Genomic DNA, 15837 nt, shown 5'->3' with positions numbered 1-15837 from the left:
CTCGGTGTCTATCGACTCAACACGGTCACCTACGGAACCGCGTCCGCGCCGTTTTTAAGTTGTCGCTGCCTAAAACAACTTGCATGCGAAGCAACCAATCCCGAAGTGTCGCGAATTATCAATGAAGATTTTTACGTCGACGACATGATCACGGGTTCTCACGACAAAGAAACATTATTAAAATTGTGCGAAGAAACAACCAAGACGTTGCAAGCTGGTTGTTTCCCACTACGCAAGTGGATCTTCAATTTTACGTGTGAACCCGAGATGACGTCATCGTCGTGCGCTTCTAAGCAAATACTCGCGGAAAATACAAATCACAAAACATTAGGTATTGGTTGGCTTAATGACAGCGACGAATTTTATTTCAATACAGAATTTGAGTCTAGGAATGAACCTATAACTAAACGCATAATTCTATCATACGCATCTCAAATTTTCGATCCACTGGGGATTTTAAGTCCGTTCATCTTGACTGCAAAAATGTTATTACAACAGTTGTGGTTATTAAAATTGGACTGGGACGACATCGTACCTACTGACATCGCGCGTCAGTGGAACCGGTTTCTCGCTTCGCTGTCGATCCTAAAAACGATACGTGTTCCTCGATATGTCATGGATATTGATCCTATATCTACCGAGATGCATATTTTTAGCGACGCTTCTCAAACCGCGTACGGCGCGTGCGTTTATATAAGGACCGTAAGCGCTAATACGGTCAAAGTGCAATTGCTCTGTTCTAAAGGGAAGGTTGCACCGCTAAAAACCGTCAGCATCCCACGGTTAGAGCTTCTCGGTGCTCTAGTGGGTGCTCGCCTTTATAACAAGGTTCGCAATTCACTTCACTGCAACTTCGATCACGTAATATTTTGGACGGACTCGACAATTGTCTTAGGTTGGCTGCGCATGCCGCCACGATTGTTAAAAACGTTCGTTCAAAATAGGACGATAGAAATTCACGATTTGACGAAGGATCTCCCGTGGCGTCATGTAAGCGGGAAGGAGAACCCAGCTGATCTCGTTTCGCGTGGGGTTGTGAATCTCGAGGAGCTCTCTTCGTCTAATTTGTGGTGGGAAGGGCCAGCCTTCCTTCGTGACAGTGAATTTGACTGTGAAAACGTACCTCCCTTTTACACGCACGAAGACCAGTCAAATGACTTACCTGAAATAAAGGGTAGTGACGTCACCGCGTTAGTAGCCCAGGATAGGTCGAGCTCTGAAGATGGATTTATTATCGATTTCCAACGATTCTCTCAGTTCAGCCGGCTGAGACGCTCAACTGCTTATGTTTTACGGTTTTTACATAATACGCGCAATAAACTTAATAAGCGGTCGGGCGTTCTTACCGTCGATGAACTGGGAGAAGCCGACAACTTGTTGGTTAGGCTGTCTCAACTGGAATCTTTTCCAGTTGAGTACAAGTCAATAGCCAACAATCGCGCGCTAAAAAATAAACATAATTTAAGTAAATTAAATCTGTTTATTGATGACAATAAACTGTTGCGAGTTGGCGGCAGGTTGGACTATTCAGAGTTCGACTATAATAAAAAACACCCAATTTTACTTTCAGGCAAACATCATTTCACGCTTCTTCTTTTTCGCCACGAACACAAATCCTTGCTACACGCAGCTCCGCAGGCGCTTCTTTTTCACCTTCGTGAATCTTGGTGGCCAATCGCAGGCAGAAATCTCGCTAGAAAGGTAGTTCACGACTGCGTGGTGTGTAAGCGCCTGCGGGGTAAAACACTTACCCCTCTGATGGGAAATCTTCCCAGCGAGAGGATTACACCCACTTTTCCGTTCTTTCGATGCGGCGTTGACTATGCCGGCCCAGTGTTCGTTTTGACCAGAAAAGACAGGGGAGCTAAAACTACAAAGGCATATATTTGCATTTTTATATGCCTCGTTACGCGCGCTGTGCATTTAGAGCTGGTGAGTGATCTTACTACTAAAGCGTACTGTCTCACACTCAACCGCTTTGTCTCACGCAGGTCAAAACCCGCTGAAATGTGGTCTGATAATGGCCGCACCATGGTCGGACTTAAAAACGAATTCGCGCAATTTTTAGAACGCTGTAGTTCTGACATTATTGAATACGCAAATCAACAAAAAATTAAATTTAAATTCATAGTGCCGTATGCCAGCCACTTTGGTGGACTGTGGGAACGTGGAGTACAGTCGTGCAAGTACCACCTTCGCCGCGTGGTCGGTAACGCACATCTCACATACGAAGAGTTCAGCGCAGTATTAGCACAAGTTGAAGCTGTCCTGAATTCTCGTCCCCTCTCCCCAATGTCTTCTGATCCTAACGACTTCCTTCCTCTTAGTCCTGCTCATTTCCTGGTTGGCCGTACGCTCACCGCACCTGCCTACGACAACCTGGTGGATACGCCCACGCATAGACTCGATCGGTACCAGAGGGTGGAGCAAATTCGACAACACTTTTGGAGACGCTGGTCGAAAGAATACATATCCGAGCTGCAAACACGGACGAAGTGGAGACAAAACACGCAAGACCTCAAACCCAACACTATGGTCATCATCAAAGAGGACAACTTCCCGCCGTTGAAATGGCATCTCGGACGAGTCATCAGAAACATACCTGGGAAGGATGGAATCTCAAGAGTCGCGGAAATACAAACTGCATCCGGGCTTGTGAGGCGAGCTTATGCACAGATCTGCCCATTAGTCGACCCTGATGAGGACAGTCTTGGAAGCCAAGAGCTCCAAGGCCGGGGGCATGTTGCGGCGTCGTAGATCGGAACGCTGACCGCGGGCGTGGGCCAACCTGATTGGTCCACGTAGCTGTGTCGTCGACTTTTTCAAAACGTCAATTCAAATGGACATTCAAAATTCGCTTTTCGTTTTATATAGAATACCATCGTTGTTTTTCAAAATTCGCATATTGTAATCGCTAATTAGTTTGATTAAACCAATATATCAAAAGTTCTCTTTTTTCTTCAAATACCAAGCGCAAACATACACATTACATAAGGAGCTAGAGGAAATAGAAACAGGGTTGTGAATTAGTAGAGTAGGTTACACTTCTATTGATATACAAAGAAAATTATATAATTTATGGGAAGTTTTATAATTTATGGTCTAGTGCGGAAGTTTATGACATAAAACTATTGTAATAGTCAGTTGAGATAATATGTGACTGCAATTACAAAACTAGGACAATACTTTCCTCTAAATCTTAATAAACATGTTAGGCCTATTACAGCTGTCCTGGTTAAATAATATGGACCTTTTGTACAAAATGTTATCAAGTTTTGAAAATATATCTGTAATGTGCTAGATCTCTAAAAACTAGAATTGGCTCTCCATGTTTAGATTAAAGCTATAAAACTCCATTCTATTTAGGTTTCTATACTAACAGAATTGAATCTGTTTCCGTGTCTGCAAAAATGTATGCCGTAGTTCTTTATTTTAATAAATTAATCTTCCTTCCTCTAGGAATGTGCCTAATTGTAAAAACAATCATATACAACCATTTTATTTACATTCTAGATCCACGATTTCATCCATGTGGATTTAGATTTTCTAACAATCTCGTGGCAATTCTTTGATTTTCCGAGACAAAAGCCATCCTTGAGATGCGAACTCTGTGCCCATTTTTTTTAAATCGGTTAAATGGATGGGTCATGAAATATTAACAGACCGACACCTTTCACATAGTCTGTAATATTAGTATAAAAGTAATCATGAAATACGTTTGTTTTCGCACTAGGAAAATACCTTACGAAAAAACACGAGTAAGATTCATCACCGTCATAACCTCGACACAAATTATCTAGAGCGTCTAAATAAGATATTTAAATTAATCCACGACATTAGATCTTCGTCTTAACATATAGCCCTGTCTGCAAACAGACGATAACTAATATTTACCGAGATAAAAAGAATAGTAGAGTAGCAAAAACAAGAAACAAACATTCCAAGCATTTTTATCGACTTTGATAACTCGTAAAAACTTTGTTTTGTTTGCACCAAAACTGTTTGTCTGTGAGCTTGTGTTCTGTGGGTTTCGGCGGTGTTCCCACTAGATTTCAACATAGAGTTATTCAAAGGGCGAATCAACAAATTCCTCTGGTGCTGCAAATGTTCATGGGCGGCGGTCATCACTTAAAATCAGGTGACCCGGCTGTTTGTTTGCTCGTTATTTAGTGTGGTTTTACAGCGACGCTTTCGCCAGCGCAGTTGGTAAGCGTCGCGGGCCACGAGCTTTGCGTCTCTTGGATCGTTACATAGTCGCACGGATGGCCCGCGCTGACGGCTATTCGGCCACCGCGCTTACCACCCGCGCGCTTACCACCCGCGCGGGCGGTAAGCGTCACTGTAAAACCAGCCTTATATATAAAAAATTAAACAAGTGAATATTTGACAGATTATCGTAAATGACGAATCTTATAACTTGATTTGCTGAATTTCCGTTTGCTTTAACGTTGTAGTGTATCGATGTTCACAATCAATCAACGTTGGAGACCGGGAGAGTCAAGACAAGCAAACTTGAACGAAAGTTACTGGGATAAAATATAACAAAATATGTTTCAAAATAGTTGAACCCCAACGAATTTGTTGGAAATATTAAAAGTACATTTTAAACAATTAGCTTGACCCCAAGTTAAAACTTAAAGGATTTTATAAAAGAGGTTTTACAAGTTCACAGTCCGTTACTCAAAATTAATAAAAACAGTAGGTATAATTTTTAGAGGAGAGGGTAGGACGAAATAATATTTTCCCCAACAAAACTTTTCTGAAGGGCGTCTTAATTGATAAAATGTTTTTAAGATATTCTTTTCAGATCGATGAACATTGAATGAATTAATTATATTTGTAACCTGATTTTCGGTTATATAATATTAGGACAGCAATGTTTGGTTTACAGGTTGTCACGAAAAGTTATGAACGCTCTCTTGGCAGTCAAAATACTCGTGCAGTTTGCACAGGGATTAATATTATGCCCAGCTTATAGCCCAGCGACAATAATATCTCGACTACTCACTCGCTTCTCTCGTTGCTCGCCAACTCTCAACTTGTTTTTCGCTAATCTCGACGTTGCGCTGTAAAAATGCCTTAAGTCGAAAGCTTCATCCGAAAGATGTTTCGCTAGGTCGCCTACTTTGCTTCATCACCTTTCTTGTAAGTGAAGAAACACTTAATTTCTGGCGATCACTATCAAGTCCCGCGTAACGTTGACTAATTGCGTGCAAACTGCGAACTTTTGCAATGGCCTACATACCGAGTTCTTGGAAATAACGAGTGACAGTGAGTGTCCTGAATCGAGAACTCAGAGGACGGCTCATTAGTACCTGTCACGCTCCAGATTGTCTCGTTTTTTGTTCAAAAGCACTTCATTTTAATCAGCGTTTCAAATAAAGAGACATGGAATTTTTTCGTTCTGAAAAATGCGAGGTTTTTTTTAACCAGGACCTTGACCAACGGGTACTTGCCTAGAGAATAGAAATGCTCTAAATTAATTCTACTATCTACTACTAATGACACCGATCGAATTTTGGCCAGTGCGGCCAAACTCCATAGAGATCAGCGATTTGCGCGAGATAAATTTAAATAATTTATTAACGGGCGCAAGTACTATGAGCGCATACATATTACGTGCACTTTTAATTATTCTCACTCTCTCATAGCTTGATGGTATGGCTCGGCCCTTGGCATCGAACCCAGGAAAAGGATATCGTCATCCGCAATCCATGGTAACCATTAGACCAACGAGGCAGTTCTACAATTACTTAGGTACTATCAAGCAATTTATTGTACCAATATGAGGCCACTGAGGAACTATAGAGGCATGGGTAATTGGGTATATTGTGGTTCTTTTCCGACCTTACATTTTTTGCTTACATATAGCGAATCGGACGGACCGAGCTCTGACTAATCCTTACATGAAAAGAAACAAGGCACGGGTCCCCTGAAACCTCAAATTAGGGCTTGGATTGGATGCATTGTGAAGGAATTGCTTAGCTTATGGCCCATCCGAGTTTTGAGATTTGAGAGTACAGAAATAGCTTGCATCCTGAGGAAGTACATAGGTTACTATTAATCCCGGAAAATCAAAGATTTCTTACAGGGTTTTTAAAAATCCAAACCCAGCCGCAGGCATCATCTATATGGTATTCAGATAGTTTTTCATCCTGGAGACGAATATAGACTACTTTTTTATCCCGGAAACCAAAGAGGTAATCCGGGATTTTTAAAATACTTACCGAAATTCAGATGAAATCATCAAACACACGAAAATACAAGCATATTACATAAAAAAGTCCTGACATACCTACTCATTTTCGTCCAGTCCAAACCCTTAGACCTAGAAAGTTGAAAATTTTCAGACGTTCCTTTTATAATGTTGTCTACATTATAAAAGGAACATATGCACGACATGGTCGGAATCTTCAAAATACTCTAGAGAGAGAGACAAAGAGAGAAAGAGAATGAGTTGACCTAGTGAGTAACAGGCTATATTCTTATTCCGGAAAATTAAAGAATTCCCACGGAACTTTTAAAAAACCTAAATCCACGCAGACGATGTCGCAGACATATGACAGTAGAGTGATAAGAAGGTTCTGAAGAGCGCGAGTAAATAATGCTCAGTATTCAGTTTGCTTTATCTCGTAACTTCAAGGTGATTTTATTTTTACTTGAAGTGCCAAATCGGAAACCGTTCAAACACAATATTATCACACATCTCCAACTTTATAACTTGGAAGCGCTTCTCACACGGTTCCAACTTATAAAGTTTCAGTGTCACCAATTCGCCAGAAAAGAATTAATCACTTTTCACCGGTTCAGATGAGATAATCTTATATGGATAGGTACTAACTAGGTGATGCCTGCAACTTCGTCGGTTTAGTTTCCAGTTTATCGAAAATCCTGTGGGAACGCTTTAATAATAATAGTAGCCTATTTTCGTCTTTGGGATGCAAGCTATCTTTGTACCAAATTGATAAAGCTCTGCATCTTCAGTGTCGATTTAGGTTTTTCAAAATCCCGTGGGAATTCTTTAATTTTCTAAATCAAAAAGGAGTCTTTGTCTATATTTTGTAGTCTTTGTCCAATTATACCAAATATCATTAAAATCGGTTAAACATGGGCCGTGAAAAGCTAGCAGACAGACACACTTCCGCATTTATAATAATATTAAAGAATGGATTATAAGAATTTACTAATATGTACCTACTTCTTGTATTTGTCCTTCCGCCGCCTAATTAACGTCACTAGTTAATGATCACTTGAATTTGCTAATAAACCACTAGACACCAAATTGATGCTGACAAAAACAAATTATCACCGTGATTTACCGTAAGCATCTTTTTTCATAGTACCTGGGTAATAATTCTATACACAGTGATGACTTAGGTGTATAAAAGTGAATATAGAACTGATGTGTGGTAAGTACGTAAGGTTAAAACAAATTTTCGTGAGTAGGTGCCTAATTGAATGTCACAATAGTTTCGTCACGATTTCTGAAAGATTTCCAAACGTTGTCTCACAAAGGCAAATTTAAAGAAGCTCTTAAATGGAGGTGTAGCCTAGAATTGTTGTATTACAAAGTAGAAACATTGGTAGTGGGTACCTATTTTTTAATAGAAAGAAAAAGAAAAATTTACATACCATAGTCATAGTGCTACGATAATTAGTTCACTCTGCCATAGTTCGGCCTAGAATCATGGGGAGGTAGGTAGGTCTAGCACAAGTACAGGAATAAATCTGAAAACTGCGAATTTGTGGTTATATCAATAAAAAAAAATTAAAATCTGTTTCAATTTTCAAAGTAAGATAACTATACCAAGTGGGGCATCATATTATCTGTACATTCTAAAACAGATTTTTATTTATTTTTATGCATAATAGTTTTTGATTTATCATGCAAAACGTTGGAAAAATACCCGAGTACGGAACCCTCAGTGCGCGAGTCTGACTCGCACTTGGCCGGGTTTTTCAAGATTTTCTTTAGAGAAACTTGTCATAAGTAGCGCCATCTAACGCAGAATGGTCGCACTAACACTAAAGATTTAGATTTCGTTCCGTCCAACCATTTTTCAGACAAAATACAGCGTGCAGTACTTGAAATGAAAAGGAGACTGACGGTTACCGTTAATTCAAACTTTGAGCACCAATTAAAAGCAAAGCTAGTTGTACAAATTAGTGTAAGTACCTCCATGATTAAGGTCAAAGGTAAAAGATTGGTTAAAGATTAACAAACGCTGACTTGTGCATCCCATTTTGCACATTCACATTCAAAGTTTAACGGTAACCATACGTAACTTTAATTGCCTGGTTCTTGCATGGTTGTAGTGGGAGCTGTTTTACCTACCAAATGTTCATTGTTGCACCGATGTATAGCAATCGAAATCATCGATGTATATGAATAGGCCCTTCGAAGATAAAAAAAGCTCATAAAGTCAATAGAATTTGCAAAAGTTTAATGACTTTGTCAATGACGATGACGTAAGATTCCAGTGTATTTTTGCGGACTGAATTGTATGGGAAAGGCTAATCCATAAACATCGATGATCGAAATGGGTCGACAGTTTTTGTAAATTCGTGAAAAACAAAACCTTGATTAATCAAAATTAGGTACAGCATACTCAGTAAAGTAAACAGGAAAGTGAAATTTCAGCAAACAGCGTCAAAACAATAATATTATCAATAATATCAAAGATTTTTCGATAAAATAAGATAGACGTGAAATGAATTCCCAGTACGATTGCATTAATCAGGCGTAGGCTTTACTTGCGCTTTACCGCGAAACATATTATTATTATCAGATAGTGCAAAACAATAACAACGGAATCGACAGGAAAACCAAAAAAGAAAAACAAAATTTGTGTATTAGATTCCCTTATCAGCGTGTTTGATAAATTATGTAACAGGACAAATGAGATATGTAGTAACAAGTGTAAAAAGTAAATTAAAATCGGTTCATTCGTTTAGGCGCTACGATGCCACAGAGAGATACACAGATATACATGTCAAACTTAAAACACCCCTCTTTTTGGGTGGGGGGTTAATAAATAGTTAACGTCATAGTTTCGTTGTCTCTGCTATCCTTACGAACTTTTTCTTAGTGGTTTCATCTACTCAGTGAACCCACTGTCTATGTTGGATGAGAAAACACCGACCGAACCGAACTTTTTGACCGAATTCTGCTGCCCCCTTTTTTTTGGTACAATGAAAATGATCCTTACAAACTGAGTCGAATTACCGGCCCGTTTAGTTTAAAAGAACTCGACTGGCGCCTCGTCCTTTCAAAATCACTTGAGAAGTCCTCGGCTTCGTCTCGGCCTTCCACTATTAGGTACTCGGCCTGTAATCGCTTAGTTTCAGGCCTGGACTGTAATGTACTATTGCCGTTTAGACAAACTATGGTAGTCGTGTAGGGCGTAGTGTTTGGGGCGCCAGCCAGGTAACCTCCCAGTGTGCCTGGATGCTGCTGGTCCCTTTTGGATGCGTCCGAGGGGAAGAGCAGTGTTCGGGCCGGTGCGCCCCGGTAACATGGCTAATAATTTATCTTCGGAGATATTGTTGGCTATGGCTAATGACCTGGCAGGAGGGAGGTTTCTCCGCGTGTCCCTCTGACTAGCAGAGGGCACAGTGGACGAAGCGTAGGACGGGACACGGGCGACGTGCGCGTCCCAGGGTCGGGGGACGCACTTCGTTGGTGCGTCCCGGAGGTGCGGTGGTGGGGACCGAGCAGGTCCCCAGTGGAGGGTCTGTCTCGGCAGACGTCGCTGGCTGGGTTGCGGTTGTTTGCTTCGGCCGTTCCCGTGACCCAGTCGCCAGGCGACGCGCAGTAGCGCCGCTGGGGTTTAGTGGGTATTCCGGTCGCCTCTCGGCCGGCGAGTCCCACATACCCTCCCTCCGGGGGGGATGCGTAAATGCATTCCCCAGCGTCAACAAAAAAAAAAAAAAAAGGGCGTAGTGTTTACGCAGGTCCAGGATGAGTAAGGTCGACGTATTGTCGGCAACGGACGTTGTATGTGATTCACCTTTTCAAGATTCAAAGGAATCCTTGGAGTCTGTTATCGTCATAATTCTATATAATTGGCAATTTATTTGAAGCAATTAAATCAAGTTATTATGTACTTATACCCACTTCGTAATTAATACTTATTCATAAAATCTGCGCCTGCTCAGGATTTGATTTAATAGAGGTCAAAAAGGCCTTTGTGTCGTAAAACGATTATCCAACCCAAGTTAGGATCTTTTCGTTAACCCCCGACCCAAAAAGAGGGGTGTTATAAGTTTGACGTGTGTCTGTCTGTGGCATCGTAGCTCCTAAACTAATGAACGTATTTTATTTTTTTGTTTGAAATGTGGCTAGATCGAGAGTGTTCTTAGCTATAATCCAAGAAAATCGGTTCAGCCGTTTGAAAGTTATCAGTTCTTTTCTAGTTATTACTGTAACCTTCACTTGTCGGGGGTGTTATAATTTTTTAATTTACACTTGTTAAAACAAAATTAGGTATATTATTATGTCGTCACACGTTATAATATCACATGAGCTGGTAGATATGCGAAAAATCTGTCATCGATTAGACATAGTAGGTATTATGAGATTTCAGTTTGTAATAAAAATAATATGTGTATTATGTTTCCGGTAATGTATCTAAACCCGATTGAATTGCGGTAATACCCTTATAATCTGCGTTTTTATCCGGACGTGACTGGTTTTTTGTTGCTAGGTAGGTGATTACTAATTTTATATTTTAAAAAGTATTATGCTATAGATAATTTTATCAAATACCTATAATTCATTTTCCATTTTTATATTATGAATTATATGTCACTCACGGTCGAATACTCAAACATTATTTTAATATATCACACTAATATTATAAAGGCGAAAGTTGGTGTGTATGTTTGTGTGTATGAGCGCATGTGTGTATGTTTGTTACTCTTTCACGCAAAAACGACTGGACGGATTACCCTCAAATTTAGAATGGAGGTAGATTATACCATGGATTAATACATAGGCTACTTTTCATCCCGGAAAATCAAAGATTTCCCACGGGATTTTTAAAAACCTATACCCACGCGAACAAAGTCGCGGGCATCAGCTCGTATATACATAAGAGCGTTTCAAACGTTAAGTGACTGTTTTCAGGATTCCGTAGCCGAAAGGTGCCAACGGGTTCTTATCACTAAGCTTTCGCTGTACGTGCGACTGTCTGTCTGTCAGCGAGCTGTATCTCATGAACCGTAATATCTAGGTAGAGTTGAATTTTCACAGATTGCCACTGCAACAACAAATAATAAAGATTTCAAAATTACCGCCATGCAAATTAAAAAAAATTAAAAAGTATATAGTTTTATTATTTTGTACGATGGTATGGCACGTATCGTGTGCGAATCCGACTCACACTTGATCGGTTTTTATTATTTTAGATGAGATGATGCCCGCACCTTTGTCTATTCTATTATTTATTCTGGAAAATCAAAGATGATTTTCCAGAATAAAAAGTTACTACTGTCAATTTCCGGAATGCAAGCTACCTCTGTACCAAATTTCACATAAATGGGTTAAACAGATGGGCTTTTAAGATCACGAGAGAACTCTTTGATTTTCCGGATGAAAAGTAGCCTATGTCCTTCCCCGGGATGTAAGCTAACTCTGTACAAAATTTCATCAACATCGGTTAAACTGTTGGACCGTGAAAAGGTAGCAGACAGACAAACAGACAAACAGACAGACACTTTCGCATTCATAATATTAGTATGGATGGATAATAGGTATATTATGCCACTAAACCAAACGAGACAGTTTCTAATGAGGGTTTAATGAGAGAATTGTATGAAGGCGTTGCGCGTTGGCACTGCGAAGCACATGCAGTGTAGTGCAGTCCCAAGTTACTGTAATGACATGTTTCATAAAATGGCTTTTGCTTGAATTACAAATCGTCCACGTGTTCGCGTGCAACCAGTGCAACGTCCAATCGTGACATTTCCATCCCAATTGGCTAAGATCTACACAGCATAAGTTTTTGAGCTAAGAATTTACTTAGCGTTAAGACAAGACAAATTGCTTAATCTGGGACTCTGTTTTAATTTGTCTGACTCTACGGTCCAGTTGAATGACAACCAGTTAGAGTTAAATTAAGGTTACCGTTAAACTTTGGCCACCAATAAAATGCAAAGTGGGTTGCATAAGTCCAGTACATTCATATAAGTAAAATTTTGGACCAAAGTTAACTAACTCTGATTTGTGTAACACATTTTGCTTTTTTCACAGTCGAAGTTTAACGGTAACAGTAACGCAACTTTAACCACCTGTCATGCAACTAGACCTCACTGACGTCTCGCGGGAAGAACTATTATGTTATCACATAGTTTGGCTGTTAAACTCGGCTACAAATCATGAGATAAATCAGGGCAATCCGTCCACGTCAATATATCTAAAATAACATACTTACATGAGAGAGTATCTGTACGTCTGTACTCTGTAACCATTAATGGTTAGTCATTAATCAAATACAGAACACGAATAAGAAACATTGCTAAGCGAACTTTTTGTTACATGTTTGTATGTAGATATACCTAAGCCGAGTGTGTGAAGTCTGAAGGTATAATAACTAAATAAAATCAGGCTTCGCAATGTGATCCCAATATAATATTCGCATTATGAATTAGTTATCAAAGAATAGAATAGAATAGATTTTTATTCAAATAAACTTTTACAAGTGCTTTTGAATCGTCAAAATAATTTACCACAAAGAAAATAATATGTTTAAAAAAAAAAAAAACCGGCCAAGTGCGAGTCGGACTCGCGCACCGAGGGTTCCGTACTCGGGAATTTTTCGACATTTTGACAGACAGACAGACAGACAACAAAGTGATCCTATAAGGGTTCCGTTTTTCCTTTTGAGGTACGGAACCCTAAAAAAAGGTAGGTTACCTTGTCTAATATCTATAGTGTCACTCACCGACGCATCTGTATAAATTACGTGCTGAAAGTTCGGAGAACATATTCAATGTATTTAGAATAACTAGCGGTAGGTAACATTAAAGCCATGTTCCGTCGCGTCACTTTGAAAAGTCATTGCATTTACAGACTAGCGCATTTTTAATCCCCGACCCAAAAAGAGGGGTGTTCTAAGTTTGACGTGTGCATCTGTGTATTTGTCTGTGGCATCATAGCTCCTAAACTAATAAACCGATTTCAATTTAGTTTTTTTGTTTGAAAGGTGGCTTGATGGAGTGTTCTTAGCTATAATCCAAGAAAATCGGTTAAGCCGTTTGAAAGTTATCAGCTCATTTCTAGTTACTGTAACCTTCACATGTCGGGGGTGTTACAAATTTTTAATTTACACTTGTAGACTAGCGCTTTTATGCGCGTATTACGCTTATTTTTGCATAAATACGCTCACAGAATACTTAATAAGATCAAAATTTTCGGCAACGTAATTTAAGTAGGTGTGTCGTAAGTCGTGAACCGATAATACGCTAATTTATTCCGCGGAAAATATCATAGTATACTTAACCACGTGGAAATAGCACGTGGACAGTTCGCGTGGAAAGCTCTTATTAATAAAAGCGGTGCTGAGTTACATAGCGACACCAAAACTATATAAAATCGAATGATGCAACAGAAACGTTGTCTACTGAAACAAATTGGCAGGCTTCCCTAGGGAGCGTTTTACACCATGTGTCGGTATCAAAATAAGCTCTTTCTGGTGGTGCGCAGTGCCCGCTATATTATGACCGCTGGCTAGCCGTATATATCATATCCAGGGGGATGTCAAACGAAAAAGGAGAAAATTCTGAGTTCATCAATATACAAGTGTAAATTAAAAAGTTTGAAGGGTGGCTTGATCGAGAGTGTTCTTAGCTATAAATAATCCAAGAAAATCGGTTCAGCCGTTTGAAAGTTATCAGCTCTTTTCTAGTTACTGTAACCTTCACTTGTAGGGGATGTTATAAATTTTTAATTTACACTTGTAGTATAAAATATCGTTAAACCACGATAGTAAGCTTAAATCATTGGAGTAGTCGGGTTTTAGGTTTGAACTTTATGTGTAAATAGGCTCACCTCCCGGGTTAAAGTTTTTCTGCTGCGGAGTGACCGCCGACGCCGCGGCCGACGATCTCCGCGATCTGGAATTATCGAACACAAACATTAGTTTATATAAACACAATGATATAACAACGGCATATAAGCCAACGTCAAAAAACTTGAGGATTTTATTTAGAAGTTCTGTTTGTAACATAGACCCTCACTAACAAAGGATTTTCATAAAGTTCCATTGGGATCTCAAAAAAATCTAAATCAACGCTGAACGCTGGGAAAAAGCTAGAAAATAATATTATGTTAGTAAATTTAGTGTTTTCCTATATCCATTATAACTAAGTCTATTCATAAACCTAGATATTATTCCAGCTCTCGGTTTACTTTATGGTGTAAAGGCCATTCTAGACGAAATGTGCATTTATGTCATCGGTTCGCTAAAAGCTTTGCTCCATTAGGTAGTTAGGTACACTTGTATGGTGTAAATGTTGCAATACCTAAGTAGGTATGTCTTGAATTTATAATAGAGAAGACCATCTTTTTTTCTGTGTCGTAGTTCTGATTATTCTAGGTCATGCCTCCTTCATCTGGGTCATGACTCATGACTCTTTCTATTAATTACATAATCATCATCAATATATCCCTCTTAGGATGAGAAAGGTTTGGCCATAGTATACCACGTTGGCCAAGTGCAGATTGGCAGACTTCACACACTTCATTATAGAAAACTCTCAGGCATGGCAGGTTTCCTCGCGATTTTTTCCTTCACCGTTTAAAGCGAGTGTTAGATATTCGATTGCACATAATCCATCGAACCTCAGAGCCCTCGAACCACGTTTTAACCGCTAGGTTATTACCGCTTTAGGTACACAATGTTACGGGTTTACTAGAGAAAGCGATGGGTTTCCAAATCTTAAAGTTAACCTAACTAGCACAATCCACTCTTAGCACAACACCACGCGATATAAATATAGAACATATTCATATCGACCGCCAGAAAACCATTATATTTGCGTAAACAAGAAGCTTACCCATAATAAAAAGGTGGCCAAGTAGCAAAAATACTTAAAAAATATTTATCATAATAAAAAAACGGCTCAACGTATTAAAGGTTCAAAAGGGTGTCCATCCCTGTCCCTAATGCGTTGAAAAATGCGCTTTTCTTTGAGGATATATTATTTTCGTTCGTATTTAAATATTTTTTTCAGGAATAAAAGCTTATTTTTATATTTACACTTATATTTGTGAGTTCTATTATATAAACATAAAGGTTAAAGGTGAAAACATGGGATCAAATATAATAAAATATAAGCTAACGCGATTCAGCTTGTACGTTTCAATCAGAACAAGGATAGACTATTAGCTCTAACTTTATTATGAATCTTTAAGACTGCTCAAAAATTATTTATTATAAGTTAGATCTTTAATCGTTAATAGAGTTAGTATCTTTAAGAAAAACGCAATTAAACCATTTCCTTTAAATTTCCCATCATCATCATTATCAACCGATAGACATCCGATACCGATAGACAGATACACAGATACACACGTCAAACTTATAACACCCCTCTTTTTGGGTCGGGGGTTAAGAGGGCTCTCTCCGTCACTCGTTTCATACAATCGTAGTTCCAATTTCATTTGAATATTAAGCAACCAAAGTCCATGAAATTTTGCAGACATATTCTAGAAACTAATATCTATGTCTGTGGTTTTCCAGATTTCTGTTAAAATATTTGGTTTCAAAGTTACGCGGTCTTAAAAATTTTCATACAAATCTTTGAGACCCTGTAATTTTAAAACTACATATTTTT

At 39.1% G+C, this 15837-nt stretch overlaps 1 protein-coding gene across 15 annotated transcripts in view; it reads right to left on the bottom strand.

Annotated features, from left to right (window-relative positions):
• LOC123866919 (cAMP-specific 3',5'-cyclic phosphodiesterase) overlaps positions 1–15837 on the bottom strand; it is a 600070-nt gene that overhangs the window by 70001 nt on the left and 514232 nt on the right. For all 15 annotated transcript variants that reach the window (XM_045908710.1, XM_045908701.1, XM_045908712.1 and 12 more), the window contains one exon: positions 14051–14115. In XM_045908710.1, the coding sequence (XP_045764666.1) occupies positions 14051–14115 (65 nt within the window). The remainder of the gene's footprint in view (positions 1–14050; positions 14116–15837) is intronic.

Source organism: Maniola jurtina, chromosome 7 (genome assembly GCF_905333055.1).
Source record: "Maniola jurtina chromosome 7, ilManJurt1.1, whole genome shotgun sequence".
Lineage (NCBI taxonomy): Eukaryota > Metazoa > Arthropoda > Insecta > Lepidoptera > Nymphalidae > Maniola > Maniola jurtina.
Note: the sequence above shows the minus strand (reverse complement) of the source record. Positions and strands in the feature narration are given on the sequence as shown.